Below are 25,179 nucleotides of genomic sequence, written 5' to 3'. Positions count from 1 at the left end.
GGAATTGATTGTCATGCTTGTGTATTTGATTATTGGATTGATCACCTGATGATTTTTCATACAATCTACTGCTAAATTAGAACTCAAATCCGTAATTTTTTAAATCATCTAATTTGTAAAGCAACTGCAATTAATAATCTTCCGCTTGTGAGTTTATTAAATTGTAGGAACAATGATTGACAAGATTAAATATATCCGCTTGTGTATGTGTTGTTTAGATTCATCAGTTTACTAGTTTGCATGCTACCTTGGATTTAAATCTAATCGCTTATATTGGGTTAATTCATTGGTGAGGGTTAATTTAGAACGCTTGTGTCTAGTTAACTAGGATTAAGGTGAAATATGAAATAAGTTTTCAATGATGAATATTCAATGGTAATTAATTATTTTTAGATGATCAATGATCGAATGAATAATTTCAAGGGTGTAGTCGATCGATACCAAGACTTGTTTTAATTGATTAATTTGTTATAATTTTAATTATTGCATGCTAGTTGGTAAAATTTATTTTAATTTGCTTTTAATTTCCGATAGTTAATTTCAAAAACCCAAAATTCCCTTTTATTTATTTTCAGTATTTTTAAGAACAAAATAAATTGCACCTTTCTCGTGGGAATGATCCCTACTCTCGCTACTACATATTTATTTGTTTGAATTGAGTGAGTTAATTTGGGCGCGATAAGACTAAGCCTTACCACTTATCAAACGAGCTTTCTACCGAGCCGAGCTTCGAATAGCTCGTGAACCGTTCGGTTCATTTACATCCCTAAAAATGAGCTTGAGTAAATAAGTGGGCTAACTGTAAGTTATTGAGACATACCAAGTAGATATTAGACTATTAAGATGTGCTAAGATAATAATGAGTCAGTCTAAAAATTTATGGGTTTTAGTTAAGGGTCAGCAGTTCGAACAAGTCCTTACAAAAATACATAGTCCGTAAATGTATATTTAATTGTTGCTTATATTATTTTAGTATATAAGTATGATTTTTATAAAAATAAATTAAATATATATTTACGGACGAATTTTTATGAAATAAAGGAATAATGATGATTTTTAAGTTCATGCATCATGAAAGAATTTTAATGAGAAATTTAAGGACATGTTAAGAAAAATAAAGTTTTAAGGAAGTTGAGGTGAAGGTGAAAAGTGATGTGGTTGGAGGCCGGGATACCTGGGCCCGGTGACCTTTCTGTTTAAGAATAAGATGAGCTTATGGATCCAGCATTGAGTGTTGGTGAAGTGACAGCATAGAGATGTAAACCCCACCGCCATGTACATTGGTTTTTATGATTGATCAATCGTTAAGTATGAGGGCACTGACATTGATGCAACCTGTTGAGTTTTAAGAATTTAAGACATGTCATATTATGATAAGTAATAAGTATAAAGTTATGATGTTAATGTTTATGATGAGATATGATGATGATGTTTAAGATGCAGCATTATGTAACGTTTTTAAGAACATGCATGTATAAGTTATATGTATGATATTTTATAAGATGAGTGCTTGTATATGGTTTCATGTTGTTATATAAGGATAGAACGTGTTGAGCTTCTAGGCTCACTAGATTTAAATGATGCAGGTGAGCATGAGTCAGTCCATGATGATGTGGTCCCAACTGGCGGCGAAGGCGTACGAGCATCCATGGCAGCAGCTAGTACCCATGACCATAGCTTAATTTGAGTTATTGTTATTATGTGATTTTTAAATAGTTTTAGTTTTTGAGTTAAAGAGTTTTAATTTCCGTACATGAATAATATTTTATGGTTTGCATGAGTATGAGATATTTTAAGTATGCATGGATTGACATGAGAATATTATTTAGTCATGATATTTTTATGCATGAGATTTTATCATGATTTAATAATTAATTTTATGTTATTTCGACACTTTATACTTTTCTAGAATTTGAACATGCTAAATATATTAAATTTTTTTGAAAATTATTTACCAGTGTTTTTATAACCGGACCGGTGATCGAACCGGTCTATCTAAAAAAAATGGTCCAACCGGTCGGACCGTTTTAACCGGACGGTCGAACCGGAAAACCGTTTATATAATATAATCTAATAAATAATATATTTTGAATTTTAAAAACTCAAAAATATATATAAATAGACAAAAAATATATATATTTGTCATAGTTTGAAAGCTAAATAAATATGTAAATATATTCAAAATGTCAATTATAGTTTTAAATTATTTAAATAATTAATTATTTAATTTTTAAAAAATAAATAATTATTAAAATAATTTTTTAATGAAGTACAAATTCCAAATAATCATGTATATATATAAAAATATATTAAATTTAAAGTTTTTAAAATAAAAAATTCAAATTTTCAAAAAAAAATAAATAAAATTCGAAAAACCGGTTCAATCGGTTGAACCGTTTTTCCGGTTATTGACCGATTTTGACCGGTTCTGACCGGTTGGACCGGTTTTCCGGTTCCTAATGAAGTTCCGGACCGGACCGACGACCGGTTCCCGGTCGAACCGATCGAACCGGTCGGTCCGGTCCGATTTTAATAACACTGGTATTTACTATTATTTTTTTGATAATCATCTAGATTTCTTTTTTTTTTTTTAAATAATTTGGAGTTTATGTACATTAACCGATTAATTATTCAAAGTTGTTATAAATTTGATCGATTTTTTTTTAGATAGCAAACGACTGACTTCTTGTATATTTAAATATATTAATTAATAAAACGATAATATAATTTGTTGGGATCGAAAATTACTGTAGAGGGGTGAATATACTCTTTAAAATTTTATGATACTTTGAGCTGATTTAACAGCTTGTTAAAAGTATTTTTGTTTAAACTAATATTTTGCTTGAAAGAACTTAGACAGAAAAATCTTTCTCGCAAAACTGAACTAAAAAAAAGCTTAAGGAAAACTGAATGAGTAAATGCAGTAAGTAAAGATAAGAGAGGGATTTATATGGAAGTTCGAAGTCAAAGCATCTATGTCTCCCCTTCTTGTGTTTCCAGAAGGATTTCACTAGAAGAATTTGATTTACAAAATAGTTTGTACAAATCCGATCCAATCAATCTTTGAAAGGAACTCCTGATAACAACTTCTCAATACAGATCAACGTCTATTTGAGTTATAAATAAAAATCACAAGAGTTGTTCTACAACAAATCACTCTGAGATATCACATAGTGCTTGAACTTGATCGATATGATATCAACAATAAGCTTTTTTTTTTTATAAAAAAAATCTCTATATGCTTTTCGATCTGATATCTGTTTTAGCTGAGTACGATTCACAAATGAGAATTGTTTGGCTTTGAATCGAAATGATAAGAGTTCTTCGCTTGCCAAAAGTTGTCGTTTGCTGATCATCGCCGAGTATCTACAAGCTTTTATTCGCAACGTTCAAAAAAGTATCCGGTGAAATAATTATCTCTATTTTATCAGACATTTGATCAGCAATTGACACGTGTTCTCATACTACTCCAAATGTAGTGGAATTTTTGAATCATTGTCGAGTACGGAGTCTAATGTAACTATTCCCAACAACCCTTTTTTGTCCTTTGGCTAGAAAGCTCGCAGCTTCGATCTGATCTGGTCTACCTGTTTTGCTCTGAGAATATTTGATTTGTCCTGACTTTCTTTCTTTCCTCTGAGAGATGTTTTGTTCTGATCTGATTGATCTAGATAAACTGCTAGTTTGCCTTGTATAATTGATTTGATCTTATGTTCTTGATTTATATCAACTTATCAGAGTTTAATTATTTGGTTTTGTTTGATTTGATCTTATCTAGTATAATCACCAAATTTATGAATTAATCACTATCATAATTTAATAAAAGATAATGTTATTTACTCTCCAAAAAGTATTAATCACACTCTAATTTTATTTTTATTATACTAGGTGACAAAATTACCCCAATTTATGACTTTCTAAATACATATAAAATCTTGTTTGACCTTTCAAACATATATTTTGCATTCATTATAAAAATTATTATGTTTAAAGCATTCATATTTTTATTCTAGATATAATCAAACAATAAAATTTTAACAACTCACGTGTAAAAATATTTATATATTTTATGTTTTATCTTGAATTTTAAAAAAATATTATAAAATTTTGGTTAAATCAAATTAAACATTAACTATTATCTAAATTGTATATTTTGATTTAGATATATCTCCATTATTAATTTTAAGAATATATATTATCTTATTTCAATTCATTAAATATTTGAAAATTTAACCATAGATTGAAGTTCCGGAAAGCAATTTTTTATTTTATTTGTTAAAAAAAATATTCAATTTCCTTTATTTATTGAAATATTTACTTAATTTTATTACATAGAAATAAATTATTCTAATTATTATAATTTTAATCATTTTATTTTATGGTTTCCAAATCAATTGATTACCCGATATTATATAATTTATACTAAAACTAATATTACAAATTCACGACATATTTATAAAAAATAAAAATAAATATTATTTTCTACTTTTTGAATATACCGTATTATTATTAAAAAATTATATTATTACTTTTATAAGTAAATTATCGAGTCATATATATATAAAAAATGTAATTAAAATGTATAAAATTTTTTATAACTATCTCAATATTTAATATTTCATTTAAATTTCAATATTGTTGTTATAGTGTAAAAAAATTAAAAAATTATACAAATTCTGTCAATACGATGATAAATTATATTTGTAACCGGTTTACTATGTAAATTTTTTTCTATTTTGAAGATTAGTTTTAAGATTTTCTCTAAAATTAATTGATTGCTTATTTATTTGTTTATTAATTACACAAAAAAATTAGTTTATATTAGGTATGCGTTTAAATTTTAGAATGATTTAAAAACTTATTAAACAATAAGAAAGGATACTATGTCAATATGTATAATAAAAAATTATAGTCGAGTGTGATTAGTATTTTTTGGAATGTAAATAACACTCTTTATTAAAATATTGTAAAATTTACGATATACTAATTATTTTTAAAGAAAAACATAATAATAAGGTTTTAAACAATATAATATACATATAATTGTATTGTTGCGTAATATTACTAAACTTTTGGTAAATCAAAATTTTGTACACCAATATTTCTATGTATTTTGTGGAAAAATCACAATAATTTTACATAATATTAAAAGTTAGGATATGACTATGAATAGTATTAAAATTAAAATTTAAGATTAGAATAAAAGTTTTATTTGTTATTTTATATTTTATTTTTATAGAATAAATTATTGCGATAAATTTAAAAAAATCAATTTTTGAAAATAAATATTTTTGGTAATAAGTTGATTTTTTAATTAATTGTAATTCAGAATTTTAAGATATACGCAATTTAGATTTAATTAATGTATAGAGGGACTCGTTTGTACCATTATTATAACCATTCTTGTTTCTTAGCAATATATTTAGGCTACCCATTCCGACGACGGAAGAAGTTGAGAAGATGACCGGCACGGCGGTGACACCGGAGCCGACGACCGGCGTTGACGTCTCTCCGAGTAGTGTCTTGAATGCGTCGAAAGTGAACGCCTACCGCATTTCCGTGGTGATGGATCGTTTATTAGGTCACGTCCGCGACTCCTATAAAAACGACTCGGAGTTCTTGAATCTCTGCCTTTCCCTGTCCAGGTAATCATCCACTCCACTACGTTCGTTTCTTACTCGAACGACTGTTTTTTTTACTCTTAGATTTTAATATTTTCTGGGGTCTATTGCTGTATGACAAGTAACTCGTGTTACAATAAGGGATGAAGTGGGATTTTGGTTTAGGAGGTGATACATAGTAAAATTAAAGCATTATTAGAGCCAAAGTTGCAGTCTTTAGATCATTACCCACGGAAATTGTTGTCTTGGGGGCAACTATCTTGCCAGTCTCTTGCTAGTGGGATAGTTCGACTCTGATTTGACCTTTAATTGCCATAATAGCGCGCCTCGATTGAATTTTAACTCCACAGATTTAACCTAGAATCGAAGAGGAAGAAGCTGAAGAAGGGTATTTTTTTTTTTTTTGAGGAGAGAAGAACGGTGTTTTCTGAAGATAGGAAACCGGTGAGCTAGGGGATAAGACCAAGAGAAAAGCTGAGGAGGTGAAGGAAGAAGCCTGCCAATTTTCATTCTCCTCAAATTGCAACTATTTATATTTATATATTATATATAAAGCCATATTCTCTAATATCACAACAAACTAGTTATTATTCAACATGTATACTATTAACTTGTCCAACATTGCTAAGCATTTATTCACTATAATTATGATAATCGTGATACGTGTCAAACTGCTCGTAGTCCCTTACTCGTACAATGAAGGTTAGATAATGAATCTTTGGCTACAAACTCAAGAATTATTAGAGCTCAAAGCCCAGAAGGCTAGTATGTTAGAGATGGGAAAATCATTTAAGCTCATTGACCACTCAATGTTTTGATGCGAGACTGATGACAGAGTGTTACATGCAAAATCATCCAACATTTATGAAGGTGACACCCATTGTGATCTGCTTTGAATGGTTTTAATCCATTGACCATCGAAATTCTTTGGGACTACCAAACACAATATATCCAACCGTAGGAAACTGGAGTTGGAGTTCGAATTGTTCCAACAGATATCAGAAAACATTTACTAGGATTATTAATTATCAATCTTAATCTAAACAAGTAAAATTAAACGAGTGAGTGGAATCATTACTAATAAAACTAAACTAATTAAATTTTCAAAATCAAATTGAGTCACAAGGAATGTTGGAGAAATACACCAAATACAATTAAAATGATCAAAGCACATGACGATATCTGACTCAACTATGTGACACATATTATAATTCAATCAATCGTTGAAATATTATGAGGTCATAGAGTTCAATCTTATCTTCGCTCGCTTGCTTATTATGGTGAAATCCAGGAGAATTTATGCTACACCTGTAGTTCTATTCTTGGTGAGTTTGTACAAGATGTTCCTGCGAACATCTCAGTGTAAAACAAAAAAGTATGGAAGTACAATATATTTTTTGTTTTGTAGTGCGATGTTCGTGGGAATCTATTATACAAAAAAAGAGAGTACTTCTCCCAGTGCTGCGTATTATACAAAAGAAAATGAGAGTACTTCTCCCGGTGTTGCGTAGACTGACCCGTGAAATCCCCTTAAATATTTATCAATATATTTCCGGAATCAATTAATCTATTTTTATTTAAACGTCCTAATATTTCTATTTGAATCTAATTGAATAAAAACACATTAAGCTTTGTAGAATACGAGTTTTCACCGAAGGCCTCACATTGAAACCAAACACTTATGTTTTTTTTTTTTGAAATCGAACAACAAATATGCAAATAATTGTCCGACGATTCACCTGCAATGATAAACTAAATATCAATTAAATTAATAATTAAAAGCTGGAAAGAAATAGATTCCTTGAAATTAATATCAAATATCACATAGTCTTGCTTTGGATTTATCTTGGTTTAAGCAAAAGACAATGTTACCATTTAAATACTACTACTAAAGAAAGAAATAAATTAATGTTTCAATCTATGAAAATAAAATTCAATAAAGATTAAGAATCTCAGCTTGAAAATTCGTAGATCCGCTTTCAACTGGTGCTCTTCCTCCTTAAGAGCCTAGCATCCCAATTTAGTAGTCAAAAGTTCTCTTTATCGTTAGGGCTCGCTGTTTGTAGTTCCCTTCCGAAAGACTTGAAAAATCTCCAAACATAGAGTCATAACATGTCTGGAATCAAGAAAATCGAGTTTGAAAAGGAAAACAAAATCTGATTTTTCCTTGTACCGTGTGATATTTCAGGATTCGGAACCCACGGCTACGTCTGGCCGTGCTTCGCCTTTTTCCCAACAACGGTTCGTCAATTTTTTACATCCCATGGGTTAAGGTACGCGAGAGCGCCTGTTCTTGTGCAATTAATTAGCACCATGCGGGCAAACCGACACAAACATGGGGTTCCACCATGTCTTCATGGTCGAGCAAGCGAAACAACCCATGCAAATGTGGGCTCGGCCATGCATTAGGCAAGGCATACTTGCTTCCAATTCTTCATCCCCGTGTAAGGGCACAACCACGTGGGTTATTTCTTGGTTTTTGACTCAATTTTGACAATTCCCTTTCGAGATTTTCAGCACTTCTTGACGTCTTTGCTTATATGGCGTCCTTTTATTGACTTTTCTACATATTTTATTCTCTTTTCCAAGCTTCGGTCAACACTAAATAATAACAATTAAAAACACGATGAATAACCACAAGAATCGGACGCACATAAGCCGGATACACATGAAATCAATATAAAATTATACACACCACGATGTTATTTTGCTTTTCTTTCTTTTCATTCATTTACAGTATTCGATGTAATATCTTAATCTAATCGATAAGGTAAACACAGACAACATTACCACTATCGAGTCAGTGTCATCCGTTCCCAAGAATCTCTTTTATCGTCGACTCTCAAGTCTCAACCCAAGAATCAAAGTTACGCCATATTTCAAGAGAAGAACACAAACCTCATATGAATTGCCTATTGGGTTGAAAAGTTCCTTTAACTTTATGAGCACTCTACATTTTGTTGTGCAATCACTGAGGGACGCATAGCAGTCTTAGAGAGTGAAGTTTAATTTGATTTTCTGCTTGGTTACCCTGACACATGAGCAACTCCAAAGACCCATATGTTGAAATATGGTGAGGAAGTGCATGGGGTTCGAATTGAGTACTTTCTGTCATAATAAAAAGTAAAAACCACTCATATTAAAAGTTTGAGCCTATGAAAGTGGTTATGTTCAACATGTCAGTGTAAACTACGTTTGCCTTGGGATTGGATATGTGGCAGAGTGTTAGGAGATAACACCAACAAAGTACCAAATTTAACTATTAGTTTTACTGAGTTTTTTTTGTTTATTGGAATCTGCAGAGGTATTGATTTTGCTGTTGTACACCACGAGGTTCCAAGCAGAGTGCAAGAGTTCCCTTCTCTGTTGAAGCAGGTGACTTTGGATAAAAGTGCTGTTTCTTAGGGACCTGGCAAAGGAGTTGATTTGTATTGGTGGAATACTTGTACTCAATAAAATATATTTTTTGGTCACAAATCATTAATTATATGTAATGTCTCTCAAATCAACATCATAATTTGTAGGAAGACCAATAATTCGTTATAGATTCTAGTTGTTAATTTCAATTATAAATTATAGTCAAATCTATTCCAATACAATTCCATCAAACTTGCGTGCTCAGTCTAATTTTGCATTATTTTCGTCAAAGCATTGTGTAAAATTTGACTTCTGCATTGCAGTTTCTCTAAATCCTGAGTAAATTAGACAGTAGTGGCTTTATTTGATTAGGTTCATTAGGCTGAACGACTCTTTATCTCCTTGTTACTAAAATTATTTATATGTATGAGTGCATGTTGTCTCTAACACCAGTTCTCTCTTTCACTTTCATGAGCCTGGTTATGGCCTTTTGATGCCATTCTTTATATTTCCTTCATATGATATTATACGGATTTATCATTTTTCTTCGATGATCATCTAATAAGGTGTGCCGATGTAAGAACGATGCCCTCCTGCGATCAGCTATAATGGTTTTGATGATTTCTGTTAAGGTTAGTTACCAAGCAATATTTGGTGTGACCGTACAGCGTCACATTTCATCGTTTTTTGGTTTTTAAAATTTGAAGCAATGTTTTTATGGACTCCATGCGTTTGAAAATTGCGAGTTGTGTATATATGCGTTAAGTGGACCACTCCATGCACTGCCAAACGGCACCCTTCATGGTGCTATCTGCACAGAGAAGATTGCTTTTACTTGTGTGGTGGCTAGTTTTAATGATTGACAATGTTGAAAACTTTCAACTTTGGTCGTGCTTGTTATGGTGGTTCCCCTTAATTGACAAGTTTAATGTAGTGGGAAAAAAGTAGAGTTTTGATGGCATTTGTCTTATAGCTAGTTGGCGATTCCAGCCATCATAACTTGTAAGGCAGAGGAAATGAATTTTTCATACCCGAATGCTTAAAGAAGCCTTTTGGTGGAGTAATTACCCCCCTGAAGTACATTGGCATTCTGAAATATGGAAGTTTGTGCTGCATAATTCAGTGACAAAATTTACCTAGAAAAGCAACCTTATTCCTTCATTTTGCAATTCTGATGCTGTTCATTGTTTGGCTGCAGAATGCTTGTGAATGTGGGTGGTTTTCAAATAAAGATTCTGATGAACTAATAAACCTGGCAAAGGAGGTTGGTTAACAATTGAATATTGTTTTATACTCATCAGATTTTTCTCCCTCGTTGGTTGGAATTACAATTATTGAAATTTCTTTCTTCATGTGTAGATGGCGAGTAATTTTTGTAGCTCATCGAATTTTGATACCAAGGCGACCTGCTCTCTTACTGTTACCTCCACAATTATGTCAAGGTAAAATATGCATGTCTAATTTTTTTAGAAGTGATATTGTGGTTCCAATTTTCTAGAAATAATTGCATGCCGGTTGTTAAATTTCACACTCAACTGGAATTTAGATGTGGTCTCTCTGTTTATGCACACAGCCACACACGCATTATTTGATGAATTTTTTTACCGAGCGATTGATGATAAGATTACATAAGCACTTTTTTTTTTTGGCTGGTGGAGTGGGATGGATCAAATTCTTCGCCTTCTTATATCCTCCGTAGCTTCATTGTGCTATGCTGACATGTTAGTAATCCTTTGATTCAACGGTAAAATTTATCGCTGTTGTTTAACTCGACATTTTTTAATGTAATTACTGCAACTCAGTTAGCAACGTGACTGTTGTATCAAGTCTTGTTACCATGTCCAGTTAGAAGAGAGAATAGAACCGCCACAGTTTTTATGCGAAATTGTATATGCACCAAAGCATCTGATTCTTGGTGTTTCCGATATTTATATCTTGTATGTGGCTACTCCATTTGCATACTTGGCTTTCCGTTTCTTTCTTTAATTTTTGTAAACTACCTTTTATGTGTCTTGCCAAGTGGTTATTTGCCATTCAACCTGCAACTGAAAGAAATCTTGGGTGTATGCTCATCCGCAGGTTCTATCCAAGAATGAGGATGGGTCATAAATTAGTCTTCCTTGAAGTCAAGGTGGCTATTTTGCCTTCCTTCCGCATGCATTGATCTCATATCGTTTTAACTGCTGATAGCCTTGGTGCACTTTGTGTTTGCATTTTAGCCTGGGTTCAATGCTTATCTGAGTGGCTTCCAGATTTCAAAAACTTTAAAGCCTTCTCCGGGTCAAAAAATAGTAAGCGTGCAAAGCTCTCAAGTGCAATTTTTTATATTCAGGAACAATTCTGTGATTGTGCAATAACTAGACATTGTATTGTTTCTGTAATTTTATTGCATCGCAGTACTTGACGTTTCTTTTAAATTAGCTGGATCGCTTAGTATGATCCATGAGAAGGCAAAACAATAACTAAAACATGTGAGCTGATTTTCAAATATAAGTTGTGCAAATTGTTTTTCTCTTGCTATGGTTTATTGCTGGTTCAAACAGAGTTTTTCAGTTGCCCTTGCGTTTTTCGAGGCAGCTATGATGAAATTGTGCGGGTCATTGGTAATATTCACGTGTGACACCATATATAAAAGCAATTGAATAAAGGAGAAAGAAAATGACTAAATAATTATTATCTTGTACACATTGCTCCTGAACCCTTGTACTGCTTAGCTTGTAACCTTTGATTATATGGCATCATATTATGTGTAACTGTTGTGTGTTTCTTCTCTGGGTGGACAGATGCAAGATCTAATAGTTATGCTACTTTTGGTTCATGGATTTTGTGGTGGAAAGTGGAAAGGAAAAGAAAAGACAATTTTTTCTATTTTAAATTTAATTGAATAAAATGGAAAAAAAATGAAGGATTTTGTGGCGGAAAGTGGAAGGGAAAAACAAAGTCAGTTTATGCTATTTTAAAAATTGAATAAAATGGAAAGAAATGAATCAGAGTAAATTAACCTTGAAGATGTACATGACTCATGAGAATATATTTGAATATTTTTTTGTCCAATGAAATTTAAGATCCAATGTAACTGTAGTAAATGCTTTCCTTTTGTCCTTCATATTGTGGTTCAGATGCTTCCGAGCATGGGCTAAATAAAGCTGAATTCTCAACCAGGTGGTCCTCAACATGTTGTAGATAAGGGGATGCTATGAATTTGGAGTGGGTTGTAGAAATGGATCAGTACAAAAGGGATTGTTTTAAACTTTAACCTTCCCTTATTTTAGTCACCATCTTAAAGCTGTGAAGTGGCAATCTCATTTTCTTGAATATTGAAGCAACAATAGGCTTCTCTGATTTACTGATTTGACCAACTGCAATTTATTAGCAGTTCATGATAATCCATTTATATACCAACTACTAAGCCTCAGCACAAGAATAAAATAATAGGTGAATAAGTGCCTTAAAGTCCTTCTCGATCTTGTTCTTAGTGCTTGTTCTAGGACATCTTGTGGACAGAGTATCAGTTCATAAGTGTAGAGCACAACTCGTTGAAGTGAGATGCTTCCTTTTAATGTATTATATTATACTTTAAATTCATGAAAAAAGTAACAGATATATCATAAATTACACCACCACCATGTCAGCCTTTATCCCAGTAGGTGGGGTCAGCTAAGATATACCTTAAATTGCTTGATGATAATTCATTTCATCTACAGAGGTTATTTGTTGCACAATCAGATAATACAACGACGTCTTCCTGCCTCGCTACCCCTTCCAAAGTCAAGTAATCTATTCTTTTGCTACTTCATTATTATTATTTTCATTTTGAGCAAAAATAGATTTGTTTCTTTCTTCAAAACGAGATGAAAGAATTTAACATTTTCTATATTACTTCTGCAGCTTTCTCGTGAATGGGAAGGGAGTGGAGAAGAGGATTACTATTTCCATGGTTGGTCTAGACTAATTTTTGGACACACCTTTATCTGTAAGCTAATTGTATTGTGAGATAATTGTTTTCCTTCTCTCAACCAGGATACAGGACCTCAAATCCCGACAGACGTGACACATATGCTGAAATATGGGTCGAATCTTCTTCAGGCCGTGGGTGAATTTAATGGTATAAGTTTGGTTCCATATCTGAAAATGTTGCTTTGCAGTATAATAGGTAAAGGCGTTGACTCCCAAAGTTGATATTTGTGAAGGGAATTATACTATAGCAATTGCTTTCATGAGTGAGATGCCAAACCTTGAGAGTAGTGCCCTTCAAGACTCTGAGCAGCATGTTCTCACAGCTGTGGATTCAGGTGCCGTTATTATAATTTCTGGAACTTATTTATTCCTGTCAAGTTGGCCATTCTTTTGCTACTTTTTAGTCTGAACAGCATTTATTTTAGAATGACATGCATATGGTAAGGTCTATTCCTTAGTGGAATGCCTGTGTTGTTTAACTGCTTATGTTAGTTTGCTTAATTTCCTCTGTAGATTCTGAGATAATTGAAGGGCCATCAAGGATATCGCTAAATTGTCCCATTAGGTAAACCTTGATTTTCGTTGCTTGACTATGTTATGTTCTTTCGCATTCATTTATGCACCATTTGCGTGGAACTTAACAATTTTACTGGGCCCCTCATTCTTTCATTAGTATTTATTCATTGTGACAAAGTAAAAGATCATTGTGATATCTGATCACAACGCCACCAATCATTGAAAACATTATGAGATGTATATACTCAACGGTATTGATCTGTGGTGCTCATATCGGTTCTAGAATTTGGATTTTGACTTCAATTCTGTTTTCACATTTTCCTTCAGTCTTTTAGCTGGCCTTTTTACCAACCCTGTTTGAGTAGCTGAACCTTTTTAACTGCTGATTTCTTACACCCCTTTTAATATTGAACAGCTTCAAGCGAATTAAAACTCCTGTCAAAGGATATTCATGCAAACATATTCAGGTAAGTTTCAAGTAAAGAAGTTGCACTTACTGACAAATGTGATTACAAAGACTGCCTTTTTTATTTTTGAAGTTGTGTGATAGTTTAATGCACAAGTAAAATTTCTCTACTCTAATCCCATTGTGACCCCATGGATACTGAATTTATCTCACGTTACCTGACCACTACCGAATTGGTCTACGTTCCAGTTTGACCGCTGAATTTTATCTGATATGCTGTACCATTTACAACTTCTGATTTGTTGACTTTTGTGATGTTTGTTATAATTGATTTGTAACTTGTAAGACCAGGACAGGTGCTGGAGGGAACCAGCTTTCTAGGATCTTTTTCCATCTTTATTTCAGATTTCAACAGCGCAGAATAAATTGATTTCCTATTTTGTTCATTTTGATAACTCCTCCATATCTGCCTTTATTTCTTGAAATTTACGTTTGCCAAGAGATTTGAGGGATGAGGAAGTGAGCGCTTTGAGTGGTTGCTAGGAGCTTTAGAGAGGATAAGCTTGATTGAAGGAGCTGAAGATGTTAGAAAATGGGTTTTGGACTCTTTGGGATATTTTCAGTTAAATCCTTCAACGAGTCTTTCTTCCCTGTTGGTGGTCTTCCCACTTTCTTCTTTATCACGTTATCTGGAAATCACCAGTCTCATACAAAGTCCAAGCGTTCTCGTGGATACTTATAATGGGGAAGTTACCAACTTGTGAGATGCTGCAAAGAAGGTGGCCCACATGACTAGACCTGTCAATTCGGGCCGCCCCGCCCCACCTCGGCCTGCCATCGGGCGGGGCGGGCCGGTCCGAATTGATGGCGGGTTGGGAATCCACCAACCCAACCCAACCCGTCATGGGTTGCGGGTTGGGCTGACCAACCCGCCATAAATTTTAAAAAATTCAAAAAATTAAAAAAATATATGAAAAAAGTTTTAAAAATCATACATAAAAAATTATAAATGATATACATATTTAAAACTCATTAACAATAAATAAATCATTATAAATAGGGAATATAGTCAAAATGGTCTTGTAAGTTTGCCTATTTTGTGTTTTGGTCCTGTAAGTATTTAATTTTAGGTTTTGGTCCTATAAGTTAAGTTATAATTGGATTTTAGTCCTTTTTTCATAGGAAGATTACTGACGTGACATTAGAAAATGCTGACGTGACAGCTAAAAATGCTTAAATAGCATTGAGAAATGATGACGTGTCTATTGTGATATCAACAATTAAATGTTATGTTTTCAAAACCTTAAATATTATGTTTTCAAAATCAGACTGTACCAACTGGTTCAACCAGTTCGACCCAGAACCGGTCACTGATTTGATCCAAAACACTCCCAAAAACCGTTTTAACGGTTGAACCGGCAGAACTGATCAAGAACTGAAAAATTGGTTTTTCGATTTTTTAAAAAAAATTAGTTTTTTATTTAAAACCTTAATTTAATATTTTATTATATATATACATGATTATTTGATTTTTTTTCTCGTTAGAAATATTATTTATTAATATTAGAGTTTATAATTTTTTAACATATTTTTTATTTTTTAAAATTGATTAATATTTATAAATATTAAAGTTTAGTTTTCAAACTACGATAAATATATATATTTTTTCTATTTATATAAATTTGTTAGGTTTTATAATTTAAAATATATTATTAATTATATTATATAAACGATTTTTCGATACGATCGACCGATTAAAACAATCCAATCAATTGGACTGTTTTTTTAAGTTAGATCGGTTTGATCATCGGTCCAATTATAAAAATATTTCTTAAATGAAAAAGGACTAAAAATCAAAATATAACTAAATTTACAGGACCAAAACTCAAAATTAAATACTTACATGACCAAATTACAAAACAAGTAAATTTACAGGACTATTTTGGCTATTATCCCTTATAAATAACCCTTATAAATAATATAAAATTTTAAAAATAATCAATTAAATATAAATTATCATAAATCATATAAATCATTTAGAGCTTATAATCATTTATAAAATATTTGAAACAATATAAATTGTTTAATACTTATCAATCATACATAAAATATTTAAAATATTAATTATAATATAAATTTTAAAATGTAAAAAACAAAAAAAATATTGGCGGGCCAACCCGCGGGCCAGCCCGCCACGCCCCGCTTGGCCCACAGCCCAAATGGGCCAGCAAACGGCCCGCCTCCTGACGGGCCGGCAAAAGCTTGACCCAACCCGCCATTTTTTAATGGCGGGGCGGGTTGGCACGACGGGTCAAACCTGAATTGATGGGTCCTGCACATGACTTTATGTCCGAACTGGTTCGTGTTATGTCAGCAAGAGGTGGAGACTTAAGATCACTTTTTTATTCATCGTCCTTTTACGAGCTATCTGTGGTTCAAAGCTTTGGGGTAGTTGGGGTTTGGTTTGAGTGACTCCGAGATCGACGAAGGACTTATTTGCAACGGATATTGGGCATGATCAAGGTAGGAGGGGCAGAGAATTTTTTGGACAGTAGTTGCTCGTTGTATTTGTTGGTCAGTGTGGCTGTTAAGGAATCGGAGGATTTTTGACAATTTGGAAGACACGCGGGAAGCGTGCTGGGATTAGATAAAATTTCGGACCCCTAGTTGGATCGGAAAGCACAAGGACTTTAATTTATTTTCGGTTTCAGATTTATACAGGAATTGGAGTTTCATATGCTGTTAATATGTTCAGATCATGGTGTTAGATTGCGTGGACCACTTGTCCGCTTTTCGTAATTATCCTTCTCATTGATATAATATATTATTGTTCTTATCAAAAAAACTTGTAAGACCAGTAAGCAACTAGTGGTGGTTTGATATTTTTGTTATAATTGATTTTTAACTTTTAAAATGTGAATGCAAATTGCGGTCGTTTGATGCATTGATAAATCTATAGATTAATGGGGAGGTGAAACAACAATCCTGTTGAGCTTAGAAAACCTGAATTATCGCTAACTTCACTCTCATACTTCTGCTGGATTTCATAGCCTTGCTTCTCATTTTTTAAAGTTCTTAGTAAATTTGAAAGCTTGCATTTTCATTTTGTGCCAGTGTTTTGATTTTGGCAACTACGTGGACATAAATTCTAGAGTACCTTCCTGGCGCTGCCCTCATTGTAATCAGTATGTCTGCTTCACTGATTTACGCATTGATCGAAAGATGGTCAAGGCAAGTATATTATCTGCATTTTTTTTATTATATTCTTGTATTATTTTATTCTTAGGTTGATATGTTTGGAGCTTTTTCAGATCTTGGAAGAGGTTGGAGCAAATGATACCGAGGTAATTTTTGCCTCGGATGGATCTTGGAATGTTGTGACGGGAACCGATGACTCTATACAGAAATCAGTGGATGAGATCTCCAATAACGCACAGGATGAGCCTCAACGATCTGAATCTGTTTCGTTGTCGAAAGCTCCTGTAGATGTTCTTGATCTAACTGCCATTGATGATGCAATAAGTTCTTTTTCCGATGATGAACTCCTAGACAGGACGCTCACCGCAACTCATCAGTGTCAAACGAAGACTCCAACTGAGGCATTCGACCCTCAGATGACCAAAACAAATGATGCTGACCAAAATGATGCTTGTCTTGACGATGACTTCTGGTCTGGATTAGTTCTGCCAAACTTTGGACAGGTGTCATCATTATCAGACACACCGATTGATGCTGCTTCTGCCACCAATTCAAGCAATATTGCGCACAGTTTTGTTTTGACCAATCCAGTTGGTCCTAATGCTCCAAATCAAGAACTTGAGGCCGTCTATGGTGATGCACTTGTTACTGCCCCTACGCCACAAAGTGAAATTTCTGTATCAACTGCTCTGCCATTTCAGCAGCAGCAATTTGGAAATTCAGCTGTCACTAACGAGTATGGAAGGTCCCCGTCTCTACCCAGGAATGTTTCCAGAACACCAACAGTGGTTCAGATCCTTCCTGCACGGAACCCAGATTCTGTCCTTCAAAAACGGCCAAGAGATAGTGGGAACACGTTTACCAAGAATAGTTCGTCAGCAGCTTCTCAAGCCTCTCCACGGGCCCAAATGATTGTCAACTCAGCTCATACGAATCTATTTAACGCCTCACAGAGGTCTTCATCTCCATTGCATCAGTACATGGGTATGCAGGTAAATTAGTGCCCTTTCCCTGATTTAGTGGTTATTTGCAATGCATCCAAGTGATTTCCTTATAGATTTTCCTAATAGTTCAGATTGTTTTTATTACTAAAAAATCGAATTTTTTTGCACCAAACTCATGTGAAATATCGAAAATACACACTTCTCCTTTTTGTAAACACGCGTTGTTTTTGCGTCAAAATAACCATTTTTTTTAATAATATTAGGATAATGATATGAAAACGACCTATTATTGTAATAATTTTCATAGCAACGCAAATACATCACCCAAATCAGAATACATGATTTTTCTTTACAAATACACGTGATGTATTTGAGTAAATATGAAAAATACTACAATATAAGGACATTTTCGTACTATAGACATAATATTGTAAAAAAAAAGTGGTTGGTTAGGCGTCGTAACAACGCGTGTTTAATAACTCTTTATGTTAAGGGTTAAACGTGCAACTATTACAAAATCTCAAGGGCTAGAATGTCTATTAAAATTTCACGGGAGACAGGAGAAAAGTGTGTATTTTCAATATTTCAAATGGGATTTGGTGCAATAAACTCCCAAAAAAATCTACGGGAGTCTTTTCAACTCAAAATGTGATCTGTGTTTATTATGCTTCTACCACAGCATGAAGTCTCAAACAACCAAAATTGCACTTATCTATTAACATCTATTTACCCTTCTCAATTTCTTGTCTGGAATTGTGGTCAGCGAAATCACTCATTTCCTTCCGTTCGATCATCTCAACAAAGTGTTCCAGATCAAGGACGAAATTCTTTCAGTGCTTTAAATGAACGTCGTAGTTCAACTCCACCTCACCTCGTTGGTCCGAAGATGCCATCTGCTCAGTCGCCTGCGAACTTCTCTCGGCCTCAAAGCCAAGTTGGCGTTTCACGGGACCGAACCAATCTCCCTGCAGGACCAGTCACTAGTCAACAAGCTGGTAAATCATCAGGTGGACAGATGCCATCTGCTCAGTTGCCTGCGAACTTCTCTCGGCCTCAAAGCCAAGTTGGCGTTTCACGGGACCAAACCAATCTCCCTGCAGGAGCAGTCACTAGTCAACAAGCTGGTAAGTCATTAGGTGGACAGATGGCTAGGCCTGTTGAGGCATCTAGAACACCACCTACATATACGATTCCCAATAACCACAAGATGCCATCAATGAGAGACCAGGTAAGTAAACCAGAAATAACATCTTCTCAAGGTCAGACAACTGCAGCCAGTGATTCAACCGAGCAGAATTGGCGCCCGGCAGCCCGTATGCGTGGAGCCTTATCGGGTCAGGCTTATTCTGATGCTTTAAACCAGTACATTATTCGACCTAACCAGCAAGCTCAGGCAACGAGACCGTCACTCCCGCCTAATATCCCACCACATTTGCAATCCTTGATGGCCGATACAACTGCTCCGCCGCGGCCTCCAGAACCAAGCCATTCGCCTGGAGCCTCCGTCACCCCGCCTGAGGTTTCAAGCAAATTGCCAGACATATCATCTGGGACAAAGTGATTTGAAAAATCGAAGGGGCAAAGTCTTGGGTGGCTTGCATGAGGAGAGGCCAGTTTTACCCCTTTAGGCCTTTCTGCTAACGAATTATTCTAGATTTTTTTTTTTTTTTTTGGGTTTTATTTTCAGGTTACCCGAGTTCTTGTTAGAGATGATGTTTTTCATGTCTGGTGTTATAAAAAGGGTCACACCTTCTTCTGCTTTAATTTCCAGTTATCCGGGATATGTCGTATGGCTTAAGTAGTGTTTGAGAAAGCAAAAACTTCTCATAGGGATGACAATGAACCCGACACGTATCAAATCCGCCCCGACCCGTCCCACCATAATATATATGTATATAAATTTATATAAATATAAAATATATATAAGTAATATTTATAATATGTATTTATATTTTTATACTAAATAATTAGTATTTTATCCATAATTTGAGTGTAATACTATTGGATTGAAATGAATTTGTTTTATTATTATATATTTAGTATAAAAATATATAATTATAATATTTTTTGGGCTAATAATTATTAATTAATTACAAGTTAAATTTAAACTTGTGAGAATATTTTTTTGTCTTAAATATTATCAATATATATTTGAAATTTAATTTAATGATAATATTTAAAATTTAATTTAATGATTTTTGTTAATTTTTTAATTTTTTAATTTAATAAACGTAAAAATATTTAATTTGTGACAGGTCCAACGGGTTTAAACCCGCCCCAGACCCATTCCGTTGCCATCCCTAACTTCTCAATCTTTTCTTTTTGCTCTCCCAAACATTATCTTAATAACATTTCTCGAGTCTATTTCCAAAAAAAAAAAAATTTAAAAAAATTAAAATCAGCCCTACTATTGAATATTCACTAAAAACTAAAAGAAGAGAAGGGCAAATTTATAAATTAATTTTTATGATTAAACATAATACTTCAAGAAAAAGAAAAGGTTAAACATAATGTTATGTGATTTTTGTTTCTTACCTCTCTTCATCTTTTCCCAACTTCTCACGATCTCACCTCTTGCATAAAAAATTTATTGATTCTTTACAAGAGAATAAAATTTATTTTTCTTTTTTTAAAAAAGAAATTAAAAATTATTTTTCTAGCTAATTGATTTGTTAATTATAATTTCAAATCTTATTTAATATGCATCATTTTCCGATATATAGACATAACACTAACATAATAAATTTGCATGATCTGTTAGTAAGTTATTAAGGGAGTGTTTGCATGAGATTCTATTTATTTTGAACTAAATATTTTAGAGATTATAAAAAAGTGAATGCGAACTTAAAAATAGAGAGTGCTTGAAATAAAAGTTCCTAGCTAATACAAACTAAAGTTTGGGTGTTTGAAAAAAAAAAAAATTGATCTCAAGCTTAATTTTTTTTAAAAAAATGACAATAATATCTTACCCTATATAACACTCACTCTTTTACTTATCTAATTTTTGTGCTCACACTATCAAGTATATAATCATTATATTTTGAATATTTGTATAAAAATTAATTTATCTTATTATAATATGAAAACTTGGAAAATATATGTTAGATTAATATATTTTATTTTTTTTAAAAAAACAAATGACAAAATTTGTGTAAATGCATAAAACACATAAAAAAATTATGGAAATGATAATTTAAATTTTAAAAAATAAATGATTGTAATAAAATACTATTATAATTTTATGAATTCCATTTAAAACTCTTTGAAAACTCATATATATAAATTAAAATTTTTAAAAATATCCAAAAATTTTTATAAAAGAAGGCATGAATTTGAGAAAAAAAGTATGAAAAAAAATACGTGAGGACAATTATGGAACACGATAACTTTTTTTAATGATAAAAATATCAAAATTATATTATATTATAATTTAAAAACATTAACAAAAAAAATAGAAGCTACTAAAACATCAAAACCTTGCTTCCAACTTTTGATTAAAATTATAGAAGTTGAAATAAATACAAATATATTTACAAACATTCCAAAATACTTTCACCTTTATAATATAGGAAGTGTTTTCTAATTATTATTATTTTTTAAAAAATATTTTTAAATACATTTAATCAAACTTTAACCCATTAGCCCGCCAAAATTCAGAGACAATTTCATCTTCTCGCCAACGAAAATGGCTGAAATGCTAAAATCCTCCATTTTCGTTTCGGATCAATATCTTTGCAACGCTGATATCATTCCTCCTTTCGAGGTTCCTACATCTTTTCATTTTTGTAATTTTTTGGTTTGATTCCCGTGATTCTTAATTTGTTAGTTGGTTTGCTTTCAGGTTCGAGCTAGGATTGAAGTCGCCGTCCTTAATTTCCTGAGGAATCTGAATTCAACGAATCCATCGATCTCTGATTTACCTCTGGTTCGGTTTTTATTTTTGGATCTTCTTGTTTGTGATTTGTAAAATTAATGCCTGTTCATTTCCTAAGTTATGGCAATTTTTTTTTATGTTTAAGATTTTATGGTTCGTTTGTGACAGATAGACAGATCGTCGAGCAATTGTAGAGCCAGTCGAGGATTGCTAACTGAATCCTCGGCGATTTTTCTTTCGCGTTCATTTTGCACCCGGTCTTTGATGAATGAAAGCAGTGCTAAGTCATTTATCAGAGGTATCCATTGTTCGCGATTTTCGGTTTGGTTTGTTTCGTAGTTGAATTCACTTTTCATGTTAATTTGACGTTCTTTTGGGTTTTTGAAGTGTGGAAGGTGATGGTGATGTGCCATCAGATTCTGGTCCAAGAAAAGAAAGTGACTCAAAGGGAATTATTTTATAAATTACTCTCCGATTCACCAGAGTATTTTACTTCTCAATTGCAGGTCAATCGGACTATCCAAGGTCCAAGTTTTGTATTTGTTTTTGTTTTTTTTTGGGAGCTGCATTGGTTCTATAATCATTTATCAACTGGGATAGCAGTAACATGTTAGAGAATACAGATGTGGTGCAACTGTCATGGCAACACCTGTGCTTTACTTTGCTTACAGTATACTTTGACAGATTGAACTTGATTTTGTTTTAATTATCTTCCTTTATCTGCCTGTAGAGCTTCTAAGTTGTGGCGTTCTTTCTTTGATAAGCAAACAGATGTGGTGGCATTACTTAGATGTAGCCGCTATAGCCTTGGCATTATGGCATCCAGTAGAGGAGTGGTTGCTGGCCGCCTATTACTTCAGGCATTAATCTTTAACTCGCCACCTTCAACAGAAGATTAGAATTTTTGTTGTTGAAGTGGATCAATGACGTGATTATGTTAGTTTTACGGCCTCCAAAATTTTCAATAATCTACTTTGTGTCGATTGAACTTGTCATATGGTGTTCTTTTCAAACAATCATTTGCTAAGATTTAATACTCCGGGATAAATTTATTTTATAGTGCATTTTTCACACAATCATTTCCCATGATTTCATAATGGTGAGAATTGTACGACCGGCTTCCCTCTCTTAGATTTTATTATTAGAAAAAGGAAAACCACAATTGGTATAACTTGAAGTAGAATAAAACAACTTGATGTCACTCTACTTTTGTCTGCAAGTGAAGCATACTATGTCTTACGAATGTTTTTTCAATTGTGGAGAAGGAGCCAAACCTAAACATTGTTGATTGTTCGATCTGTGGATCTTCTGGTTATGCCATCTCTGGAGACCTGAATTTTCTCGAGAATTTGATGATGAAGAGTGATGCTAGATACATCATTGTGGTTGAGAAGGTTTTTGTTTCCTCGTTTAGTTTTTACTTATTTACTATTGAAAAAATCCCTTGCTGCTACTTTTATGGCAAATCAATGAAACATCAGTATTGTCCAGCATGCCATATTCCAGAGGCTAGCTGAGGACCGGGTATTCAATCAAATTCCATGTATTCTCATTACGGCCAAAGGATATCCAGATATTGCCACAAGGCATGACCCTTTCTTCATTAAACTCACTTGGCAGTTTAGCACAGGTTTTTTTGCATGTTGGGATTTGGGAACACCACTTAATGATGTATAATTTGTAAAATTTCATGCAGGTTGTTGCTTCATCGAATGAGTCGAGAGTTTTCAGAACTACCCATTCTAGGCTTGGTTGACTGGTATGAATGATCTTCATCAATCTCTGCAGACTTGTAAAAAGACCTGATCCTTGGGCTTGAGTTTTCCAAAATTCTATCATATAACTTTTCAAATACACACTGCACATGCACCCACAGAAGTGTGTAATCACTTAATACATGTTAATGTAGAATTAAAATTATTTAAAAAATAAATGAGATGCATCCCCTGTATTGTCGTCTTCATCATTTGACAACCAGTCAAATTTGTTTTACCGTGTCGCAATAAAAAGCATTAACTCAACCATCCTATTTGTCAATACCATGAACTAAATTTAGAATGTATGTAATCCTTTTTGAGCCCAAAAATATTTAGTGCCTCCATTTATTTGCTGTCCTAATCTGAGTAATTTCTATTGATAATTCAGAGTTATTTAACAATTCCTTTACCTTTTGATTTTTAAATACGAAGGAATCCAGCAGGATTGGCAATACTATGCACCTTCAAGCATGGAAGCATAGGAATGGGCTTAGAAGCATACAGATATGGTTCTTACTTCTAACCTGTCACAACCCTTCATGCCTGAAGCCATGCAAACACTGCCTAAAACGACTTAATCTCTGTAATTTAGCTTGCAATATCAAGTGGCTGGGACTGCATAAGAATGATATCGAACAACTCGTACCTGAAGAATCACTGATCCAACTGAAGACGCGTGATCATCAAATAGCTAAAAGCTTGGCGAATTCAGAAATTTTACTGGTAAATTTACACTATCGCATTAAACCAGATCATCTTCATGTAATTGTCTTTCAATATACAACTCTCATTATAGTCTTATCCGTGCTGATGTTATGCGAAATGTTATAACTATCCTTACCATTATGCTCTTTTTTTTTTTCTTTTTTTTTAAAAAAAAAAAAATCTTCGGCCGCCTTGCTTATCAATGGTGTACTTGGTTTTACAGGATAGATACAAAGAAGAGCTAGCCATGATGGTTCAGAGTGGCCACAAAGCAGAAATTGAAGCTCTTTATGTTCATGGCTTCGATTTCTTATCAAAATATCTGGCTAAGAAAATTGTGCAAGCTAGTTACATATAATTTACCTTTTTGAATGGATATACTCCCAATTATACATTTTTTTTAGATTGAGTAATTGTGTAATGTAAATATGTGAAAGCTAATAGTTATACCACTGAGGCAATTGTTGCTCACATATATCCAAAAATCACCATTTCAATATTTGAAAGGGCAACTCGTGATGATGGACGAACTTGTGCAACATGGGACTCTGGTATAAAATTGTTAATGTGTTATGATATTCTACTCATGGTATTAATTTTCAAATACAATTTTTCCGCATCAAAATAATTTTTGAAATTATATATTGTTCTATGTTCTTTTTTCTTTTTTTTTCAAGCCATGTACAATAATTTAGTTGTATAAGAGAAATCGAACACAAGATAACTGAACTAATGTCTATCTACTCCATCAACTTAGATACTCTTTTGGATGTAACCTTAATAAAATACCCACCACTTTTGACATGCATGTCTGCAAGTCAAATTTGATTGAAAAATATAATTC

At 33.1% G+C, this 25,179-nt stretch overlaps 2 protein-coding genes across 3 annotated transcripts; both read left to right on the top strand.

Annotated features, from left to right (window-relative positions):
* Positions 1 to 5,411: 5,411 nt before the first annotated feature.
* LOC140871443 (uncharacterized) lies at positions 5,412 to 19,820 on the top strand. The gene is made up of 16 exons (XM_073273950.1): positions 5,412 to 5,645; positions 8,924 to 8,996; positions 9,545 to 9,610; positions 10,177 to 10,242; positions 10,338 to 10,420; positions 11,058 to 11,109; positions 11,198 to 11,269; positions 12,683 to 12,750; positions 12,867 to 12,915; positions 12,999 to 13,083; positions 13,169 to 13,270; positions 13,449 to 13,500; positions 13,867 to 13,918; positions 16,972 to 17,088; positions 17,169 to 18,047; positions 18,763 to 19,820. Exons 1-16 carry the CDS (start codon positions 5,461 to 5,463, stop codon positions 19,558 to 19,560), a joined length of 2,799 nt encoding a protein of 932 aa, XP_073130051.1. The 5' UTR covers positions 5,412 to 5,460; the 3' UTR covers positions 19,561 to 19,820.
* Positions 19,821 to 21,663: 1,843 nt separating this feature from the next.
* On the top strand, positions 21,664 to 24,779 carry LOC140872282 (meiotic recombination protein SPO11-2). Of its 2 annotated transcripts, XM_073275100.1 has the most exons (11): positions 21,664 to 21,762; positions 21,841 to 21,924; positions 22,042 to 22,171; positions 22,261 to 22,398; positions 22,645 to 22,733; positions 23,139 to 23,267; positions 23,365 to 23,459; positions 23,570 to 23,632; positions 24,063 to 24,139; positions 24,223 to 24,353; positions 24,559 to 24,779. In XM_073275100.1, the coding sequence occupies exons 1-11, from the start codon at positions 21,685 to 21,687 to the stop codon at positions 24,691 to 24,693; spliced, it is 1,149 nt and encodes a 382-aa protein (XP_073131201.1). In that variant the 5' UTR covers positions 21,664 to 21,684; the 3' UTR covers positions 24,694 to 24,779. The 2 variants fall into 2 exon arrangements, with proteins under 2 accessions (XP_073131201.1, XP_073131202.1); XM_073275101.1 differs by lacking the exon at positions 22,645 to 22,733 and having other exon boundaries at positions 22,261 to 22,379.
* Positions 24,780 to 25,179: the final 400 nt, after the last annotated feature.

Source organism: Henckelia pumila, unplaced genomic scaffold, assembly GCF_033568475.1.
Source record: "Henckelia pumila isolate YLH828 unplaced genomic scaffold, ASM3356847v2 CTG_461:::fragment_3, whole genome shotgun sequence".
Classification (NCBI taxonomy): domain Eukaryota; kingdom Viridiplantae; phylum Streptophyta; class Magnoliopsida; order Lamiales; family Gesneriaceae; genus Henckelia; species Henckelia pumila.
The sequence above is the reverse complement of the archived record's forward strand: the minus strand, read 5'-3'. Positions and strand labels throughout refer to the sequence as shown.

Coding starts and splice junctions, on each gene's coding strand:
- LOC140871443 (XM_073273950.1), top strand. CDS start 5,461: ATGACCGGCACGGCGGTGACACCGGAGCCGACGACCGGCGTTGACGTC. Junction 13,501..13,866: donor TCGCTAAATTGTCCCATTAG/GTAAACCTTGAT, acceptor AATATTGAACAG/CTTCAAGCGAATTAAAACTC. Junction 13,919..16,971: donor ATTCATGCAAACATATTCAG/GTAAGTTTCAAG, acceptor ATTTTGTGCCAG/TGTTTTGATTTTGGCAACTA.
- LOC140872282 (XM_073275100.1), top strand. CDS start 21,685: ATGGCTGAAATGCTAAAATCCTCCATTTTCGTTTCGGATCAATATCTT. Junction 21,925..22,041: donor CGATCTCTGATTTACCTCTG/GTTCGGTTTTTA, acceptor CGTTTGTGACAG/ATAGACAGATCGTCGAGCAA. Junction 23,633..24,062: donor ATTCTAGGCTTGGTTGACTG/GTATGAATGATC, acceptor TTAAATACGAAG/GAATCCAGCAGGATTGGCAA.